Source organism: Saccopteryx leptura, chromosome 8, assembly GCF_036850995.1.
Source record: "Saccopteryx leptura isolate mSacLep1 chromosome 8, mSacLep1_pri_phased_curated, whole genome shotgun sequence".
NCBI classification, from domain to species: Eukaryota; Metazoa; Chordata; class Mammalia; order Chiroptera; family Emballonuridae; genus Saccopteryx; species Saccopteryx leptura.
In genome coordinates this window covers 49,530,134-49,547,614 of record NC_089510.1, presented here as the reverse complement: position 1 = coordinate 49,547,614, position 17,481 = coordinate 49,530,134, and the positions used below count along the sequence as shown (strand labels likewise).

The 17,481-nt window shown below is 41.8% G+C and overlaps 1 protein-coding gene across 3 annotated transcripts in view; it reads left to right on the top strand.

Moving 5' to 3' along the window:
• The window catches only part of GPR156 (G protein-coupled receptor 156), a 107,946-nt gene that overhangs the window by 68,286 nt on the left and 22,179 nt on the right, over positions 1 to 17,481 (top strand). For all 3 annotated transcript variants that reach the window (XM_066347648.1, XM_066347650.1, XM_066347651.1), the window contains exons 4-6: positions 13,202 to 13,337; positions 13,614 to 13,724; positions 16,555 to 16,680. In XM_066347648.1, coding sequence (XP_066203745.1) covers positions 13,202 to 13,337; positions 13,614 to 13,724; positions 16,555 to 16,680 — 373 coding nt within the window. The remainder of the gene's footprint in view (positions 1 to 13,201; positions 13,338 to 13,613; positions 13,725 to 16,554; positions 16,681 to 17,481) is intronic.

Below are 17,481 nucleotides of genomic sequence, written 5' to 3'. Positions count from 1 at the left end.
GGTGCCCCGTGGGGCTTTTCTCTCCTCACCAGCTCATCTGGTTCTGCCAGTATAATGTTTCACTACTGTCCTAAGCTTGAGCTCATACAACGAAGTTATGGCATTTGCTATTATTTCTAAATTTTCACGTTTCAGCTTTAAAAATATTTGCAAGGATGCATTTTAAAATTGATCTTAGGTCTGGCCATAGTCCAGGAGAGCTATGCATTCTGAAATTGTACATTGGAAGTTTATATATGCATATTCACATATACACATCTATAATAAATATACATTCAGGTATGTTGATTTTGTTCAATGGCCCAGTGAATCCTGAGAAAACAACTGCTTATATTAAAATTTTGCTCTATTTTAAAAGATAAAAAGACAGAATAAGAAAATTGCCTTTGCCATGAAAAGGTTAGAAAGCAGGGAGGTGGTGTCCTAATGAGCTGAGGACAGAAATTATATTTCATTTGCCTTCCAGCCTCCCGTTCTCTTTACCTTGACAAGGAGATATTTAGGAATTGTTGAATTAATGTTTAACGCAAGGAGATCATTAAAAAGATTCTAACGAATAAAACATAAAGACACTGAGGTCATTTGCTTGAAGGAGTTTGGGGGCAGGATAGGTAGCAATTTTTCTTTGCACTTAGTAGCTAAATATTTTGCTTGATTGATACCTAATTGATTGGGAAATAACCCTAATACATGTCTGGTAACCAGGTCAGCCTGTTGTTGCTATTTCAGGTAGAAAAGCAAAAATGGAAATAAGCCAGTGACAGTGAAAAGGAATTTGCCTCTGGAATAAGTTAAGGGCAGAGCTAGAAGGGACCTTAGATTTGTCAGGTCCAACCGTTGCTAACCATTTAGCTGTTGTGCAGGCAGAATGCCTCTCTTCTTCTGGTTCTTTTCCAGCTTCCGCAACTGTAGGCCTGAAATGACAGAACAGTGGGTAGGACACTCACTCTCTTCATGAAAAACAAATCTAAACCAGTGCTTAATAGACTATGGGAAAGCAGCTGCACTTAGAGAGGCCGGGCCCAGCCAGGACAATAGGCAGGGCTGAGTGGTTCTGCTCATGACAAAACGTAATTTACTGGCTGTAAGGATGTTACAGGGAAGGCGTGCTTTCTAGCCTGGCTGCCAGCAGCAGATCGGTCCAAGATCAGCAGATTTCCTAAAGCCACAGAATGTCGTGCAGTTGTTGAACTCTGAGCAGATGTAAGCTGAGAGTCTAATCTGTGTAGTCGTAAAGATGAGGTCTCATCCATCAATTGCTTGACAGGGACTGTCCTCATATCACCAGATCTACATGGTCTTTAACACATGATGTAAGAGACACTGAACAAAAGCATTGCCTGGGGGAATTCTCCAGAAAGAATTCAACCAATAGAAAGGAATCTGTCCAGTGGCCTGATTTCATTAGAGACAAGTAGACACATGTGTGGGTGCACATATGTGAATATACACCCCCCAGGATGCTGCGTTTTCCTAGATACAAAGAGAATGGGAGAGCAGAAGCCCCACAAGCATGACGACTCCCTCCTTTACCTCCAGACTCCCCTCAGCACCACACTGATGGGGAAGCCAGGGAGGGGCTCACCCAGAGGAAGACGGTTTTCAGTGAAGGCTGAGAGTAGGGGGATTTGCCACACGGTCAAAACCCAGTGTCTGTGGAAGTCCATGGAACTCAGAGCCCCCAGAATATCTCTGGCCCTTTCTCATCAGTAATGCCAGGGAATTCTCAGCTATTGCGGGAGGGGCCAAAGGGACTCCCCTGACAATTCCCCTGTTGTTTTAACACTGAGGCATTGGACCAGCTCCTGAGTCTCCCTCTGACTGTCAAGGATCTCTGCTGCTTTACAGCCATTAGCCACGTAACAGAGAGCGTTGCCAAGGAAAATGAGATTAGGGAAGAGGATACAGAAAGGAAGAAAAGATCAGCCTTTCATATCTATTAATGAATTCACTTCATCACTAACATGGTTATGGGATGCTTGCCATTTTAAGACTGTGCAGGGACCTGAGATACAAATGAATAAAAAAAAACTGCCTGAATTTTTAAGGAGTAGAAACTGGCTAGTTTCTACTTAAACCTAAAAAGCTGGGGATATATCTTGGCAATTGGCTAATGCTCATATACCCTGAGGTGTTATAAGGACACAGAGGGAGGCACCAAACCTGGACCGGGGATACCAACCAGACAAATACGTGCTCTTATTTCTTTGAATCCAGTGAGGTGAGTCACTTACAAAGAAAATGATAAGAAATGCCTCATAGAAAAAATAAGAAGATGAACTGACAGCACAGTAAGCTTGGCTGATTGCTGCTGGAGGCCATTGATTCTGGTGGCAACAGTCTGCAAGGTTGGATACTTTTCTCCCCCAGCACTCACCTGCATGGAAATAAAAGCAGATCAGTGGATTGTAATTTTGATGAGAGTATTGTGGGACTGATGCAGCAAAAGGGCTTGTTTGCAGCAGGAACTGGGTGTTGTTGAAAGGAAAGTTCAGATGACCAACCAGAGGTGAGAAAGTGGGTAGAGAAAGGAAGAGAGGCTGACAGACTGTGAGGCAGCAAAAGAGCTTCCTGACAGGGCTGTAGACTGTCAGTGAGCAAGTGTGTTAGAGGCAAGCAAATGAGGCGGCTGGAGGAGGAGAGGCTGACTCATTCATTCGTCAAGTATTTATTGAGTGCTGTTAACTTTTGAGGTAGTGTTACAGTGCTGGGAGGATGCCAGGAACAATTCTAATTGGGAGGAGAAGACAATAAACAATAATAAATATGTAAGTTATGTAATACATTAGAAGGTGATAAGTACAATGGTGGGATAGGGATGGAGAGAATAGAGCAGGATCAGAAGGATTTGGAATTCTGGGGGAAGGGTGTGACTTTAAATGGCCTGTCATCATAGCCCTAGTTGAGAGGGTAACGTTTGAACAAAGACATTAAGGGAGAGAGGGAATAAATATGCAGATGTGTGAATTAAATATTCCAGGCAGGGTGAATAGCCAGTTCAAAGACTTGAAGTATGTGAGTGCCTGGTATTTCCAGGAATGGTAAGGAGGCCCGGATGTAGTAAAACAGACGGGAGACAAAGTGGGAAATGAAGTACGGAGATAATAGGGACCAAATGTGTAAAGTCTTTACCTTGGAGTGAGAAAGTGTGGGATCTTGAGCAGAGAAGTGAAATAATCTGATTCACCTTTAATGCACACCTCTTGCTGTGTTGAAAATAGACATAGGGAGGGTCCAGTGTAGAAGCAGGGAGACCAATGAGGAGAGTATTACAATAATCCAGATGAGAATGCAAAGTAAGACTTTGATCAGGGAGGTGGCAGCAGAGGTGGTAAGAAGTAGTATAGTTGGATTCTGGATGTACTTAAAGGATAGAGCTAGTGGGATTTCATGACAGATTGGACATGGTTAGTGAGCAAGAGTCAAGGATTCTTGGTCCAAGCAAACAGAAAGATGGGGTTCACATTGTCTGAACTGGTGAAGAATTTGAGAGGAATGGGTTGAGTAGGGAAATTTGGAGTTAAAACTCAAAAAGATAAATACACCCCTATTTATTGAAGTTATTTATAATAACCAAGATATGGAAGTGCTGCGACCCATGCGACAGGTCTATTCCAGAGTCTCAAGTGGGAATAGTATGAAATTGAATGAAAAGTAAACAAAGACTTAAAGACATATATAGGATGGGTTTTGAGAGGAAGCCACAGCTTCTTGCCAGCAGTAAAATTTACCACCCTGGCCAAGCTGCAAACACATGGCCGCCCTCAGAAAACATCCTTCTTTACTTACTGGATGAGGTGGGCCATTAGCAAATCAATCACATTTCCAAGGCAACACAAGAAAACCACCAGGTGCAGAAAAACTCCCACCATCTTAACTTTAGACAAAGAAGTAACTAGCTTCCAGTCCTTCCGGGGAACATGGGCAGGCAGGATGAGTACTGAAGCACAGCCCTTTGCAACTTAATCAGGCAGGTGAGGTGGGGGGTTGGGTAGACTGTCAGCTTACAGTCAGCTCTGTCCCCAAAATCCAAACTGCAAAATACCCTGTTGATTTTTCAGTCCCCAACATGGAAGCAACACAAGTGCCCATCATTAAACAATTGGATGGAAAAGTTGTGGTACATATACACAATGAAATATTACTTGGCCATAAAAAAGAATGAAATCTTAACTTCTGCAACAACATGGATGGACCAAGAGGCTATTATGCTAAGTGAAGTAAGTCTAATGGAGAAAGACAAATACCATATGATTTCACTTACATGTGGAATCTAATGAACAAAATAAGTGAACAGACAAAACAGAAACAGACTCATAGATGTAGAGACCATGCTGATGGTTGCCAGAACGAAGGTGGTTGAGAGGTTGAGTGAAAAAGGTGAAAAGATTAATAAGTACAGAATGGTAGTTACAAAATAGTCACAGGAGTATAAAGTGCAGCATAGGAAACTTCGTCAATAATATTGTAATAACTGTATGGTGCCAGGTGGGTACTTGAATTATTGGGGTCACTTTGTAGAGTACATAATTGTCTAACCACTATGCTGTACATCCGAAACTAATATAAAGTAATATTGAATGTCAACTGTAATTGAAAAATAAAAGTTTTTAAAAGACAAGGAGTTAAATTTTGGATGGATTGTGATTAGAGAATAGGAGATTGATGTTTAAAATTTCTGGAGTGGTACCATTCTGAATAATCATAAGACCCAGGATATGACTGTCAGGATGGATGGCAGAAAGTGGAACAAAATGAAATCATTATTAAAGAATTTAGAACTCTGGAGGTTGAAAGGTTCATGAAATCCCCTGGATGGTCTACTAGGATGGTGGCACAGACAGGAGAAGAAGGAGCAAAGGCAGGCTGCTATTGCCCTTATGATACAAAGTTTTAATACAAATGACTAGAGGTTACACAAATATTAGTTTGAGGTATACAGAATTTGAAATGGATTCAGATACTGAACCTAACAGACTAAAAATAAGCAATATAGAAAAATGATCACATTTGCTGAAATACACCAAACAACATTATGCTCTGTCCACTGTGCCACCACAGACCAGGCTTACACCAAACAACATTATAAAAAAACTGTTTGGAATATAACCAGATGAGATAGATTTATAATCCTATTGTAGCACAGATCAAAAACAGTAGATCAAAGAAGAAATTCAGTAAATCTTTACAATTTATTCTGCATTGCTTTATTACAGTGATTTTTGGAAAGACGTTCATATTTGATTTTAGATATGTTGAAAGCTCAATGATACCATTTATATAAACTTGTGTAGCATTTTAAAAGGCATGGCCCTGTGACATCTTAGGAAAGTTTTCCGATAGTCACAGCAAGCCAAGAAATACCATCTGCCCTATTTGCAGGCCATATTTTCAAACTCAACTCTTATATATCATTAAAAAGAAACAATGCCATGATCACTCAGTCCTCTATAACTCTAACTATCATAAACCTCCAAGTTCAAAAACAAATATTTTATATATATCTTTAAAACATCATGCCTATAAACTGGTGGATGTCACTTATGCATCAAATTCATCATAGACTACTGAGATGATAATCTAGGTTCATATAAATTCTGCAGATGCAGGTGACTATATTTCTATGTATTGAGAACTTGCTTGAGAATAAAAATATCAAGAAAGTTCTTGTCTTATGAAGAAAAATGATGAGAATACTATATAGTCCTTTTTTTTTTTTTTCTTTTTCTGAAGCTGGAAACGGGGAGAGACAGTCAGACAGACTCCCGCATGCGCCCGACCGGATCCACCCGGCAGGCCCACCAGGGGCGATGCTCTGCCCACCAGGGGGCGATGCTCTGCCCCTCCGGGGCATCGCTCTGCCTCAACCAGAGCCACTCTAGTGCCTGGGGCAGAGGCCAAGGAGCCATCCCCAGCACCCGGGCCATCTTTGCTCCAATGGAGCCTTGGCTGCGGAAGGGGAAGAGAGAGACAGAGAGGAAGGAGAGGGGGAGGGGTGGAGAAGCAGATGGGCGCTTCTCCTGTGTGCCCTGGCCGGGAATTGAACCCGGGACTTCTGCACGCCAGGCCGACGCTCTACCACTGAGCCAACCGGCCAGGGCTGTAATCCTTTTTTTAAAAAAAGAACCCAGCTTGATTTTTACTGCCAGTAACCCAGTCCAAGCTTTTATCTCTTCATAAACACAAGTAATCTAGATGTTACTCGCTCTTTATAATTAAGTACATAATATTTAAATCTTCTTGCTTGGTGGAAATTATGGGTTAGTGGTTGATTAAAATATACAGCAAATGTGGTTTTATCTTTTAGTTTAATAGAAAATTATAAATGACATTGTTGGTAGAATTCCTATCAAAGTAGCAAAGACATTCCACAGACATACATAATTTACCTACTGAATTAGAGATGAGATGATTTACTTTTCAGTGACTTCACAGGTATTAACTTGGTCAAACAAAATAGGTAAATCATTTTTCATTCATTTTTTTTCCTGAGGCAAGTTTCCAGTAATATTGTTTTACTATGAAATATACATACATATATGTAAGTCCATATCATGTCCATTCAAAAAATGAATTTGCATCAACTTCTGAGATGTGAAGTATATGTAATATATATTTTTGTTTAAAATAACTAGATTGAGTTCTTCCTAACTAAATCAGGAGGGGGAAGAGTTCTAAATCAGGATTTCATGCAGTACTGAATTATACAAAAGGAGCTCTGATTTTACAGTGGTGTTCAAATAAAATGGGTCCAGAGAATGCAGGAATAAAGAAATAAACCTACCCATCAGCAATCTCGAAAACACAGATATGTGGTTGTGAAACCCACTGATTGAGAAGATCATCATTAGATATTTATTGGTGCCCAGGAGCTTATGGGTGACCACAGGGAAGGATGGCCTCGGTTAGTACCAGTGCCCTAGCTTCTGACTGCACTGAGTGGCCCATCCCTGGTGCACAGCACTCTCCCTTCTGAATCAGTGGCAGCACTGGACTCTCAGATTTAGTAGACTCTCTTCTTAACAAATGCTTTGCAGAGCCAAGGCTCCATTGGAGCAAAGATGGCCCCGGTGCTGGGGATGGCTCTGTGGCCTCTGCCTCAGGCGCTAGAATGGCTCTGGATGCAACAGAGCGACGCCCCAGAGGGGCAGAACATCGCCCCCTGGTGGGCATGCCGGGTGGAACCCGGTCGGGCGCATGCAGGAGTCTGTCTGACTGCCTCCCCATTTCCAGCTTCGGAAAAATGAAAAAAAAAAAAATGCTTTGCAGAGCTGCTGGTTAGCATTGTTCTCATTGGTCAATTTTCACCACATGTTCCCTCTTCTTATGGGAAGAGATAAAGAAACTAAGAAAGGTTACTTACTCTCCATGAGTCCACAATTTGAAGACAGTGACCAAAAATTTTAGGGCTAGATATTAAATTGGATACACAAGAGTTGAGACAAACAATAGAAAACTATCCTTTATACATATAGCTCTCTTGTTAAGTGATGAAGGTGATTTTTAAGAAAAATCTGCTATCCTTCTCAAAGTCTTCCAAAAATAGAGAAGAAACAATGCTCCCTAATACATTTTATGAGGCCAACATAACTCTTATACCAAAAACTTGGCAAGGACAGCATAAAAAAAAGGAAACTACAGACCAATATCTCTAATGAATACAGATTCAAAACTCCTAAATAAAATACTAGCAAATCAAATACAACAACACATTTAAAAATCGATACATCACAAACAAGTGGGATTCAGTCTAGGAGCACAAGGATGGTTCAACATATGTAATTCAATCAGCATAATTCACCATGTCAACAAAACAAAGGACAAAAATCATACGATCCTATCAGTTGATGCAGAAAAGGTGTTCAACATCTGTTTATGATTCAAACACTCAATAAAGTGAGTATAGAAGGAAAGTACCTCAATGTAATAAAGGTGATATATGACCAGCCATCAGGTGATATAATACTTAATGGTGAAAACAATGAAAGCGTTTCCTCTAAAATCAGGAACAAGACCAGGCTGCCCACTCTCTTCACTCCTGTTCAACACAGTGCTGGAAGTTTTAGCCAGGGCAATCAGGCAAAAGAAAGAAATAAAAGACATCCATATTGGGGAAAAAGTAAAGATATCACTTTTTGCAGATGACATGATCTTGTATATAGAAAACCCCCAAAACTCCACCAAAAAACCATTAGAAACAATAAACCAATACAGTAAAGTCACAGGATACAAAATCAATATACAAAAATTTTATTGCTTACCTATAAGCCAATAATGAAACTTTGGAAAATGAACAGAAAAAAAAATTCATTTTCCAAATGCAACAACAAAAAAATAAAATACCTAGAAATAAATTTAACAAAGGATGTGAAGCACCTATATACTGAAAACTACAAAGCATTAATGAAAGAAATTGAAAAAGACACAATTTAATGGAAAAAATATTTCATGCTCATAGATTGGAAGAATCCACATAGTTAAAATGGTCATATTACCCAAAGCAATATACAAATTTAATGCAATCCCCATCAAATCCCAATTTTTAAAGAAATACAACAAAAAATTATCAGGTTTGTATGGAAACATACCCCCAAATAGCCAAAGCAATCCTGAGGAAAAAGAATGAAGCCAGAGGTATTACATTACCTGACTTCAAATTATACTATAGAGCAGGGGTCCCCAAACTTTTTACACAGGGGGCCAGTTCACTGTCCCTCAGACCGTTGGAGGGCCAGACTATAAAAAAAACTATGAACAAATCCCTATGCACACTGCACATATCTTATTTTAAAGTAAAAAAACAAAAATGAGAACAAATACAATATTTAAAATAAAGAACAAGTAAATTTAAATCAACAAACTGACCAGTATTTCAATGGGAACTATGCTCCTCTCACCGACCACCAATGAAAGAGGTGCCCCTTCTGGAAGTGCGGTGGGGGCCAGATAAATGGCCTCAGGGGCCGCAGTTTGGGGACCCCTGCTATAGAGCCACAATAATAATAATTTAAAAAAGCATGGTATTGGCAGAAAAACTGACATACAGACCAATGGAACAGATTGAAAACCCAGATATATATGGACAAATGATCTTCAAAAAAGGAGCCAAAAACACCCAATGAAGAAAAGAAACCTCTTCAATAAATGGTGCTGGGAAAACTGGAAAGCCACATGCGAAAGAATGAAACTTGACTACAATTTGTCCCCTTTCACAAGAATTAATTCAAAATGGATCAAAGACTTAAATATAAGATCTGAAACAATAAATTACATAGAAGAAAACATAGGTACTAAACTCAAGGACCTTGGCTGTAGAGAACAATTTATGAATTTGACCACAAAGGCAAAGGAAGTAAAGGGCAAAAATAAATGAATGGGACTATATCAAACTAACAAGTTTCTTCCCAGCAAAAGAAATCAACAACAAAACAAATAGGCATCCAACCAAATGTGAGGTGATATTAGCAAACAACAGCTCTGACAAGCGGTTAATATCCAAAATATATAAAGAACTCACAAAGATCAGCAACAAACAGGCAAACAATCCAAAATGGGGAGAGGACCTGAACAGACACTTCTCCCAAGAAGACATACAAAAGGCCAACAGATATATAAAAAGATGCTCATCCTCACTAGCTATTCGAGAAATGTTAATCAAAACTACAGTGAGATAACACCTCACACCTGTTAGATTGGCTGTTATCGATAAGACAGGTAATAAGTGTTGGAGAGTCATCAGAGAAAAAGGAACCCTCTTTTACTGCTGGTGGGGATGCAAACTAGTACAACCGTTTTGGAAGAAAGTATGGTGTTTCCTCAAAAAATTAAGACTAGAACTACCATGCCTGATCAGGCAGTGGCGCAGTGGATAGAGCATCAGACTGGGATGCGGACGACCCAGGTTCGAGATCCTGAGGTCACCAGCTTGAGCGTGGGCTCATCTGGTTTGAGCAAAGCTCACCAGCTTGGACCCAAGGTCGCTGGCTTGAGCAAGGGGTTACTCAGTCTGCTGAAGGCCCCCGGTCAAGGCACATATGAGAAAGCAATCAATGAACAACTAAGGTGTCACAACAAAAAACTGATGATTGATGCTTCTCATCTCTCTCCGTTCCTGTCTGTCCCTATCTATCCCTCTCTCTGACTCTCTCTCTGTCTCTGTAAAAAAAAAAAAGACTAGAACTACCATATGACCCAGCAATCCCTCTGCTAGGTATCTACCCCAAAGACCGGAAAACATTGATATGTAAAGACACATGTACCACCATGTTCCTCACAGCATTATTCACAGTGGCCAAGACATGGAAACAACCAAAGTGTCCCTCGGTAGAGGATTGGATAAAGAAGATGTGGTACATATATACAATGGAATACTACTCAGCCATAAGAAATGATGACATATTGCCATTTACAACAACATGGATAGAACTTGAGAACATTATACTGAGAGAAATAAATAAATCAGAAAAAGCTAAAAACTGAATGATTTCACACATAGGTGGGATATAAAACTGAGACTCATGGACATAGATAAAAGTGAAGTGGTTACCAGAGGGAGAAGGACGTAGGGTAGGGGTTCGGGGGAGGGGGGTAAAGAGGGACAAATATACAGTGATGGAAAATGATTTGACTTTGGGTGATGGATACACAACATAATCAACAGTCCAAATGCAATAGAAATGTTTACCTGAAATCTATGTATTATTGATCAATGTCACCCTGTTAAATTTAATATTCTAAATAAAATTTAAAATATAAAATAAAATTTAAAAAAGAAAATAAGTCTGAAAATAATGTACAGGAGGTATCAGGACAAGAGAAAACAGTGTTACAGAGAGCAAAAGGTTACCCTGTAAATTTAAAAATTAACATTTTTGCATCACCTTAGAGTTTTCAGTTTGGGTACACACCTCATGTGATCTTTGCAATAACCTGTGCGGTGGATATGAAAGATGATATTGTCTTCATTTCACAATGAGGAAATGGGAACCTAGGAGTAGTTAAATGACTTGCACAAAGTCACACAATTGTGAGAGACAGAGCCAGGATTCCCATTTGTCACACCTGGCTCCAGTTCCATTCATTGCTCCTAACACGAGTGTATCTTGATTAAACATAGTAGCAGGGATAGAGAGTGAGGGACAACTTTGAGGGGAAGGGTTATTATTATCCCCATTTATCAAGGGAATACATGAAAGTTGTTTTCACTTTAGAGGGGAAAAATAAATGTCAAGGTTTTTGCTCCAAGACAAGGGAAAGTTCAAATGGACTCTGGCTCGTGGTGACCATACATGGGCCTGTGTCCTGGGCCAGTGCTTTGGTGTTCTGACTTGTGTGGACCTAACTATGCTACCAGCCACAAAGTAATCAAGCTGGGCCAATGGTGGTTACGATGGTCGCGATCCAGCACTAGCAGACTGTTTAATGCAGGGGTCTCAAACTCAACTCAGCATGTGGGCCGCAGAGCAAGATCACAGCCGTTCGGCGGGCCGCACTAGGTCTACAAAAGGCAACTGTTACGCAACACTTTTCTCACTGCAGTTGAAAACAAAAAAAAAAATCAGTACAACAAGCACAATCGTACATGCAGTTTACTCAGTGTCACAAAACAACCAGAAACTGTAGTTCGCATCACAACTGCTGTTAACTAAGCTAATATCTAGCTAGGATGCTAGAGAAATGAAAAATACAAGTAGGCCCCTAGGCTTACTTAATTTTATCCAAAATATTTTGAACTTCGTGGATTAGTCTGCGGGCCGCACAAAATTGTTCTGCGGGCCGCGAGTTTGAGACCCCTGGTTTAATGCCTCCTAGATACATATTTTGCCTGCCATTAAAATAGGCTGTTCTGAGCAGATGGTTTCGCCTTGGCTCTGGACTTTCAGGTGGTCACAGGTAATCCAGGTATGGAGATAACAATGCTTTTCTCCTCAAATATTATTAAAAATAAAATTATAACTAGGTACAATGAGCATATGAATCAGTATAAATAGTGCATTTATGTAAAATACACTATTTAGACTAAAATTCTGAAGTACAATTACATTCCTCCTTAGATGTTACCAGTTACTTTTACTTCTTAATTGTTATCCATAACAAAAAATAAACAAACAAAAAACAGCTGAAGCCTGGATCTCTCCTAAGGTTAACCAATTTTACAAATTTCTACCTTGCCCTGAGCCTCTGTTGGCATCCAGCCTTTGTCTGAGACTGTGATGGTCCATACCTCCCTCTAATCTTTGAGTTGCTCTGTAACCTTATATAAAACCCCTTGAGAAAAGACCCTTGCCATATTTCCTCCTTTAGATCCCTGCTGTCTCTCTTGGTCAGGGAGAATCAGGAAAACTGTTTACTTATCAAATAAAATAATAGTGTATGAAAACAAAATTCCCAAACCTTTTGCCAAATAGTAGTTTACTTCACAGCTCATTTCTAAAGACTTCCAACTGTATCTCTTTAGGTATCTACCTGCTAGTTTCTTATTCACTAGGCTGCGTACAGCAGTCTCTTAGCAACCATAAACTTCATGGAAAACTCCTAACTCTTTCAGAAATCAGCCTTCTTTTAAAAGACTTGGAGTTAGCCCTGGCCGGTTGGCTCAGTGGTAGAGCGTCGGCCTGGCGTGCAGGGGTCCCGGGTTCGATTCCCGGCCAGGGCACACAGGAGAAGCACCCATCTGCTTCTCCACCCCACCCCCTCATTCCTCTCTGTCTCTCTCTTCCCCTCCAGCAGCCAAGGCTCCATTGGAGCAGGGATGGCCCGGGCGCTGGGGATGGCTCCTTGGCCTCTGCCCCAGGCGCTAGAGTGGCTCTGGTCTCGACAGAGCGACCCCCCAGAGGGGAAGAGCATCGCCCCCTGGTGGGCCGAGCGTAGCCCCTTGGTGGGCGTGCTGGGTGGATCCCCTTTGGACGCATGCGGGAGTCTGTCTGACTGTCTCTCCCGTTTCTAGCTTCGGAAAAATACAAAAATAAATAAATAAATAAATAAAAGACTTGGAGTTATACAAGCAAGAAGTGCTGGAATTTAGTACTCTTTGAAAATAAATTTAAATAAATCATAACAATATTTTATGGGACTCTAAACTGGTTTCTTCCCAGTGGCCCCGTGCCGGGGCTGCATCAGCCATGGTGCTGGTGGGAAAGCTCTGTCCACTCCCAGGGCAGAGGGTCACGGCTGTAAGTGTCTTTCGTCCTGACTCCTCTAGGATTGTGAAGATGTCCAGTCCCAATCTGAACGTTGTGACCTTACTGGGCAGCGGTCTGACTTACAGTAGTGCTTACCTCTTTGGGATTCAAGGTCGAGATGCTTCAGTGGGAAGCTCAATGGAAACTCTCATTCAGGTAAGTGAAGTCTTAAACTTTGTTTCCAATATAATGCCGGGGCTTTGATAATTTTTTTTAAGCTTCGATAATTTTTTAATCAGCTACTCCTGTGGGTGGCGGTTACCTTTGTCCTTGGTGTGGGCACTTTTAGAGGCCATCCCTGGAATGCTCAGTCAACGAGGCCCACTTTTCTGTCCCATGTCCTCTGTGGACTGAGGCTTTGCAGATCAGAATGCGCGGATAATGACAGTGGTTCTTCTCATGCCTCTTGCTCCTGTCCCTTTCCATCTGTAGGTAAGACTGTTCATGCTATGCATTGGGACCTCCCTTGTGTTTGGACCCATTCTGGGGAAGAGCTGGCGACTCTACAAGGTGTTTACCCAGAGGGTCCCAGACAAGAGAGTGGTAAGTAGGCAGCAAGTGCGTCCTGCTTGACTGCAGATGGCAGCTTCACTATTGATTAAAAGCTGGAGAAGCTTTGCCAGATTACTGGGTCTGGCCCTTTTACAATAGTTTAAAGTTCCTGTTCTTTGCTTCAAACCTTGGAGTCATGTGGCCTAAGCCCCCATACCCGAAAGGCTGTATGTCACTGCTCCTGGAGAGAGAGGCCTTGAACATAGGTCCTGCTTCATATGCACCCAAGGCCCTGGTCCTGCTCCCGGGATTTGAGCTGGCCAATATGCGGCACCAGCAGGAGGTGCCTGGAGAGACTGTTGTTTGGCGCAGATGTGAACCGAAAAGTGGAAGGAGGGGCAGTGAGCGCAGAGAAGCTCTGGCAAGTGTAAGCAGTTTTCCCCTCGGTGGAGTCCAGTTCTTTTTCATGTAGGAGACCACTCTCTGCACTGAGAAGGTTGGGCCTGGAGCAGTGAGCAGGACGGAGGACAGCATTCAGCAGACAGAATCAACCCTAGAAGATAACGTGGCAGCAGGTCACCTACATGTCCCTGTTGACAGATGTCATCCTAACCACATTCCCCCATTTTATCAGGTTCCCTGATAGAGCTGCTCAAACATCAAAGCCTGACCACCAAACTCTTTGTTTATAGGCTCTGCCCAGACCCAATATATCGTTCAGTAGGAGCTTGCTTCTCTGGAATGATGCTTTTTGGTTTTGTTTGTTTTTTTTAGAAAAAATTACTGAATAATGGTGAATATTTATCAAAAACTCTGCTGTGAGATTTTGATACATATGAAGAAGATTGCCTAAAGGACGAGAAGTTTATCCATCCCTCTGGAACACCGATCAATTCCTTTTTTAAAAATAGCTTTATTGGCCCCGGCTGGTTGGCTCAGTGGTAGAGCGTTGACCTGGCGTGCGGAAGTCCCGGGTTCGATTTCCGGCCAGGACACACAGGAGAAGCGCCCATCTGCTTCTCCACCCCTCTCCCTCTCCTTCCTCTCTGTCTCTCTCTTCCCCTCCCGCAGCCAAGGCTCCATTGGAGCAAAGATGGCCCGGGCGCTGAGGATGGCTCCTTGGCCTCTGCCCCAGACGCTAGAATGGCTCTGGTCGCAACAGAGCAACGCCCCGGATGGGCAGAGCATCACCCCCTGGTGGGCGTGCCGGGTGGATCCCAGTCGGGCGCATGCGGGAGTCTGTCTGACTGCCTCCCCATTTCCAGCTTCAGAAAAATACAAAAAAAAAAAAAAAAAGCTTTATTGATATTCAATGAACTGCACATATTCAAAGTGTGTGATTTGATAAGTTTTGGCACATGTATACATTCATAAACGTGGTGTATAATCTACAAAAGCTTCCTCATACACCTTTCTTGCCCTCTCCTGTCCAATCCTTACATTCCCTGTCCCTGTCCCCAGGCAACCATTGATTTGCTTTCTTTTCTTTTTTTAAATGAGAGGAGGGCAGATAGTGAGACAGACTCTTGCATGCGCCCCAATCAGCATCCACCTGGCAACCCCATTTGAGGCCAATGCTTGAATCAACCAAGCTATTTTTAGCCCCTGAGGTTGATGCCTTTGGACCAGCCGAGCTATACTCAGTTCCCGGCCAATGCTGGAACCAATGGAGCCACTGGCTATAGGAGGGGAAGAGAGAGAAAACAGGGAGAGTAGCAGATGGTCACTTCTCATGTGTGCCGTGACTGGGAATGGAACCTAGAATGTCTGCACACCAGGCTGATGCTCTATCCACTGAGCAAACTAGCCAGGGCCTGATTTGCTTTCTATCAGTATAGATGAGTTTGCATGTTCCAGAATTTTATATAAATGAAATCATACAGTATGTACTTTTTTTTTTCTGTCTTCGTGTACTTGGCACAATTATTTTGAAATCCGTCCATGTCGTTGTGTGTGTCAGTGGTTCCTTCCTTGTTATTGCTGAGTAGTAGTATTCCAATGTATAGACACACTTCAGCTTGTTTATCCATTCACCTACTGATGGATGTTTGGGGCTGTTTCCAGTTTGGTTATTAAAAATAAAACTGCTATGTCTATTAATGGACAACTGATTATGTAGACATATGCTTTCATTCCTCTTGGATAAAACCCAAGAGCAGAATGGTTGGATCACATGGTAGGTGTATGTTTAAATTTTTAAGAAATTGCTGTTTCTGAAGTGATTGTACCAGATTACATTCTCAGCATCAGAGTCTTAGAGTCCCTTTCTTCCGCATCCTCACCAACATTTGACATGGTTGGTCTTTTTTTTTTTTTTTTTTTTTTTTTTTTAACCATTCTAATAAGTATGTGTGTGTAATAGTATCTTGCTGTGATTTAATTTGCATTTTTCTAATGCAATGTTAAACATATTTTCACATGTGTATAGGGTGGGTCAAAAGTAGGTTTACAGTTTGTTCATGTGGAAAATAATACGAGAATTAATTAGTAGTAATACAAGAATAAACTCTGTGGCCCTGGCTGGTTAGCTCAGTTGGTTAGAGAGTCGTTCCAAAAAACCAGAGTTGTGGGTTTGATCTCCCTATCTGCTCATATGTACCTATCTAGAAATAATAGAGTATTTATTTTATAAAACCCTTGAGTCTTTTGTGAAAATAGGCAAGATATGAAAAATATAAACAAATGAAAACATTTAATGGTGATAATTTAGACACAGAAATCATTGTAAATGTTTAGTATCTGTTTCAACTTGGACGGCTGGATTTGAAGCTTGTTGGGAGAGCAAACCCCACAGTCTGTAGCCCAGACGACACGTAGAACACTCCGGCCCCCTGTGGAGCCAGTGAGCTAAGGAATATTATGACCTTGACTTTTTTTTCAGATAATCAAAGACCTGCAGCTGTTGGGGTTGGTGGCAGCCCTGGTGATAGCTGATGTGATCCTGCTCGTGACGTGGGTATTGACTGATCCCATCCAGTGCCTGCAGATTCTTGGTGTCAGTATGACGGTGAGGGGCCCGGTCCCTGGATAATTCAATCCCTGAGCTGTGGGGAGTGGCTTCTGCGGGCCATTCTCCCAGTAGCACTCACTGTGTGGACATTCTCCCAACAAAACACAGGACCCAAAGAGGAGGGGGAGTCAGGAGCTGTGGCTGCTGTGAATGTCTTGCCCCTTGTCCGGAGGGTGTGCTGCTCCTCCCACTGCTCCTCCTGCCCCAGGTGTCTTCCAACTGCATCCACCGAACTGTCAGCAGACTGGAATCTGCCCGGCAGTAATCTTGGCTTCCACATGATCAATAATGAGAACTTTCAGCAACAGGAAGTTGCCTTCCCCTAATTGTTGCGAGGGAAAAGCAGTATTTTGAGGTCATCTTTGGAGTCAGTCCACCCTGGTTCAAATCCCAACTCTGTCACTTTCTAGCTCTGTGAGCATGAGAAAGTCATTTAACCTCTCTAAGCCTCTATTTCCTCATATGTATGTAAAATAGAGATAATAATACTACCTGTTTCGTAGGGCTTTGGTGGTAAGTTATAAGAAGTATGTCTCCAGCTTCACAGGGGGCTGAGGAGTACAGTGGAATCTTGACGTTGCAGATTTAATATTTAAGGTTTCAACTGTTAACAAATAGCAGGAACATGATGTGAAATAATTTATACTTTTGCTGAGGCACCAATGTGAACCATTGTGGTAGCAAAGCCTACAACAGGGCGTAAGCCCTGCTGCCACCCGGCATCTACATGTCAGCCCGACTTTATCATCTTTTCCTCCAATTAATAGTCATGTTCATTAATCTAATGGGGCCAACGAA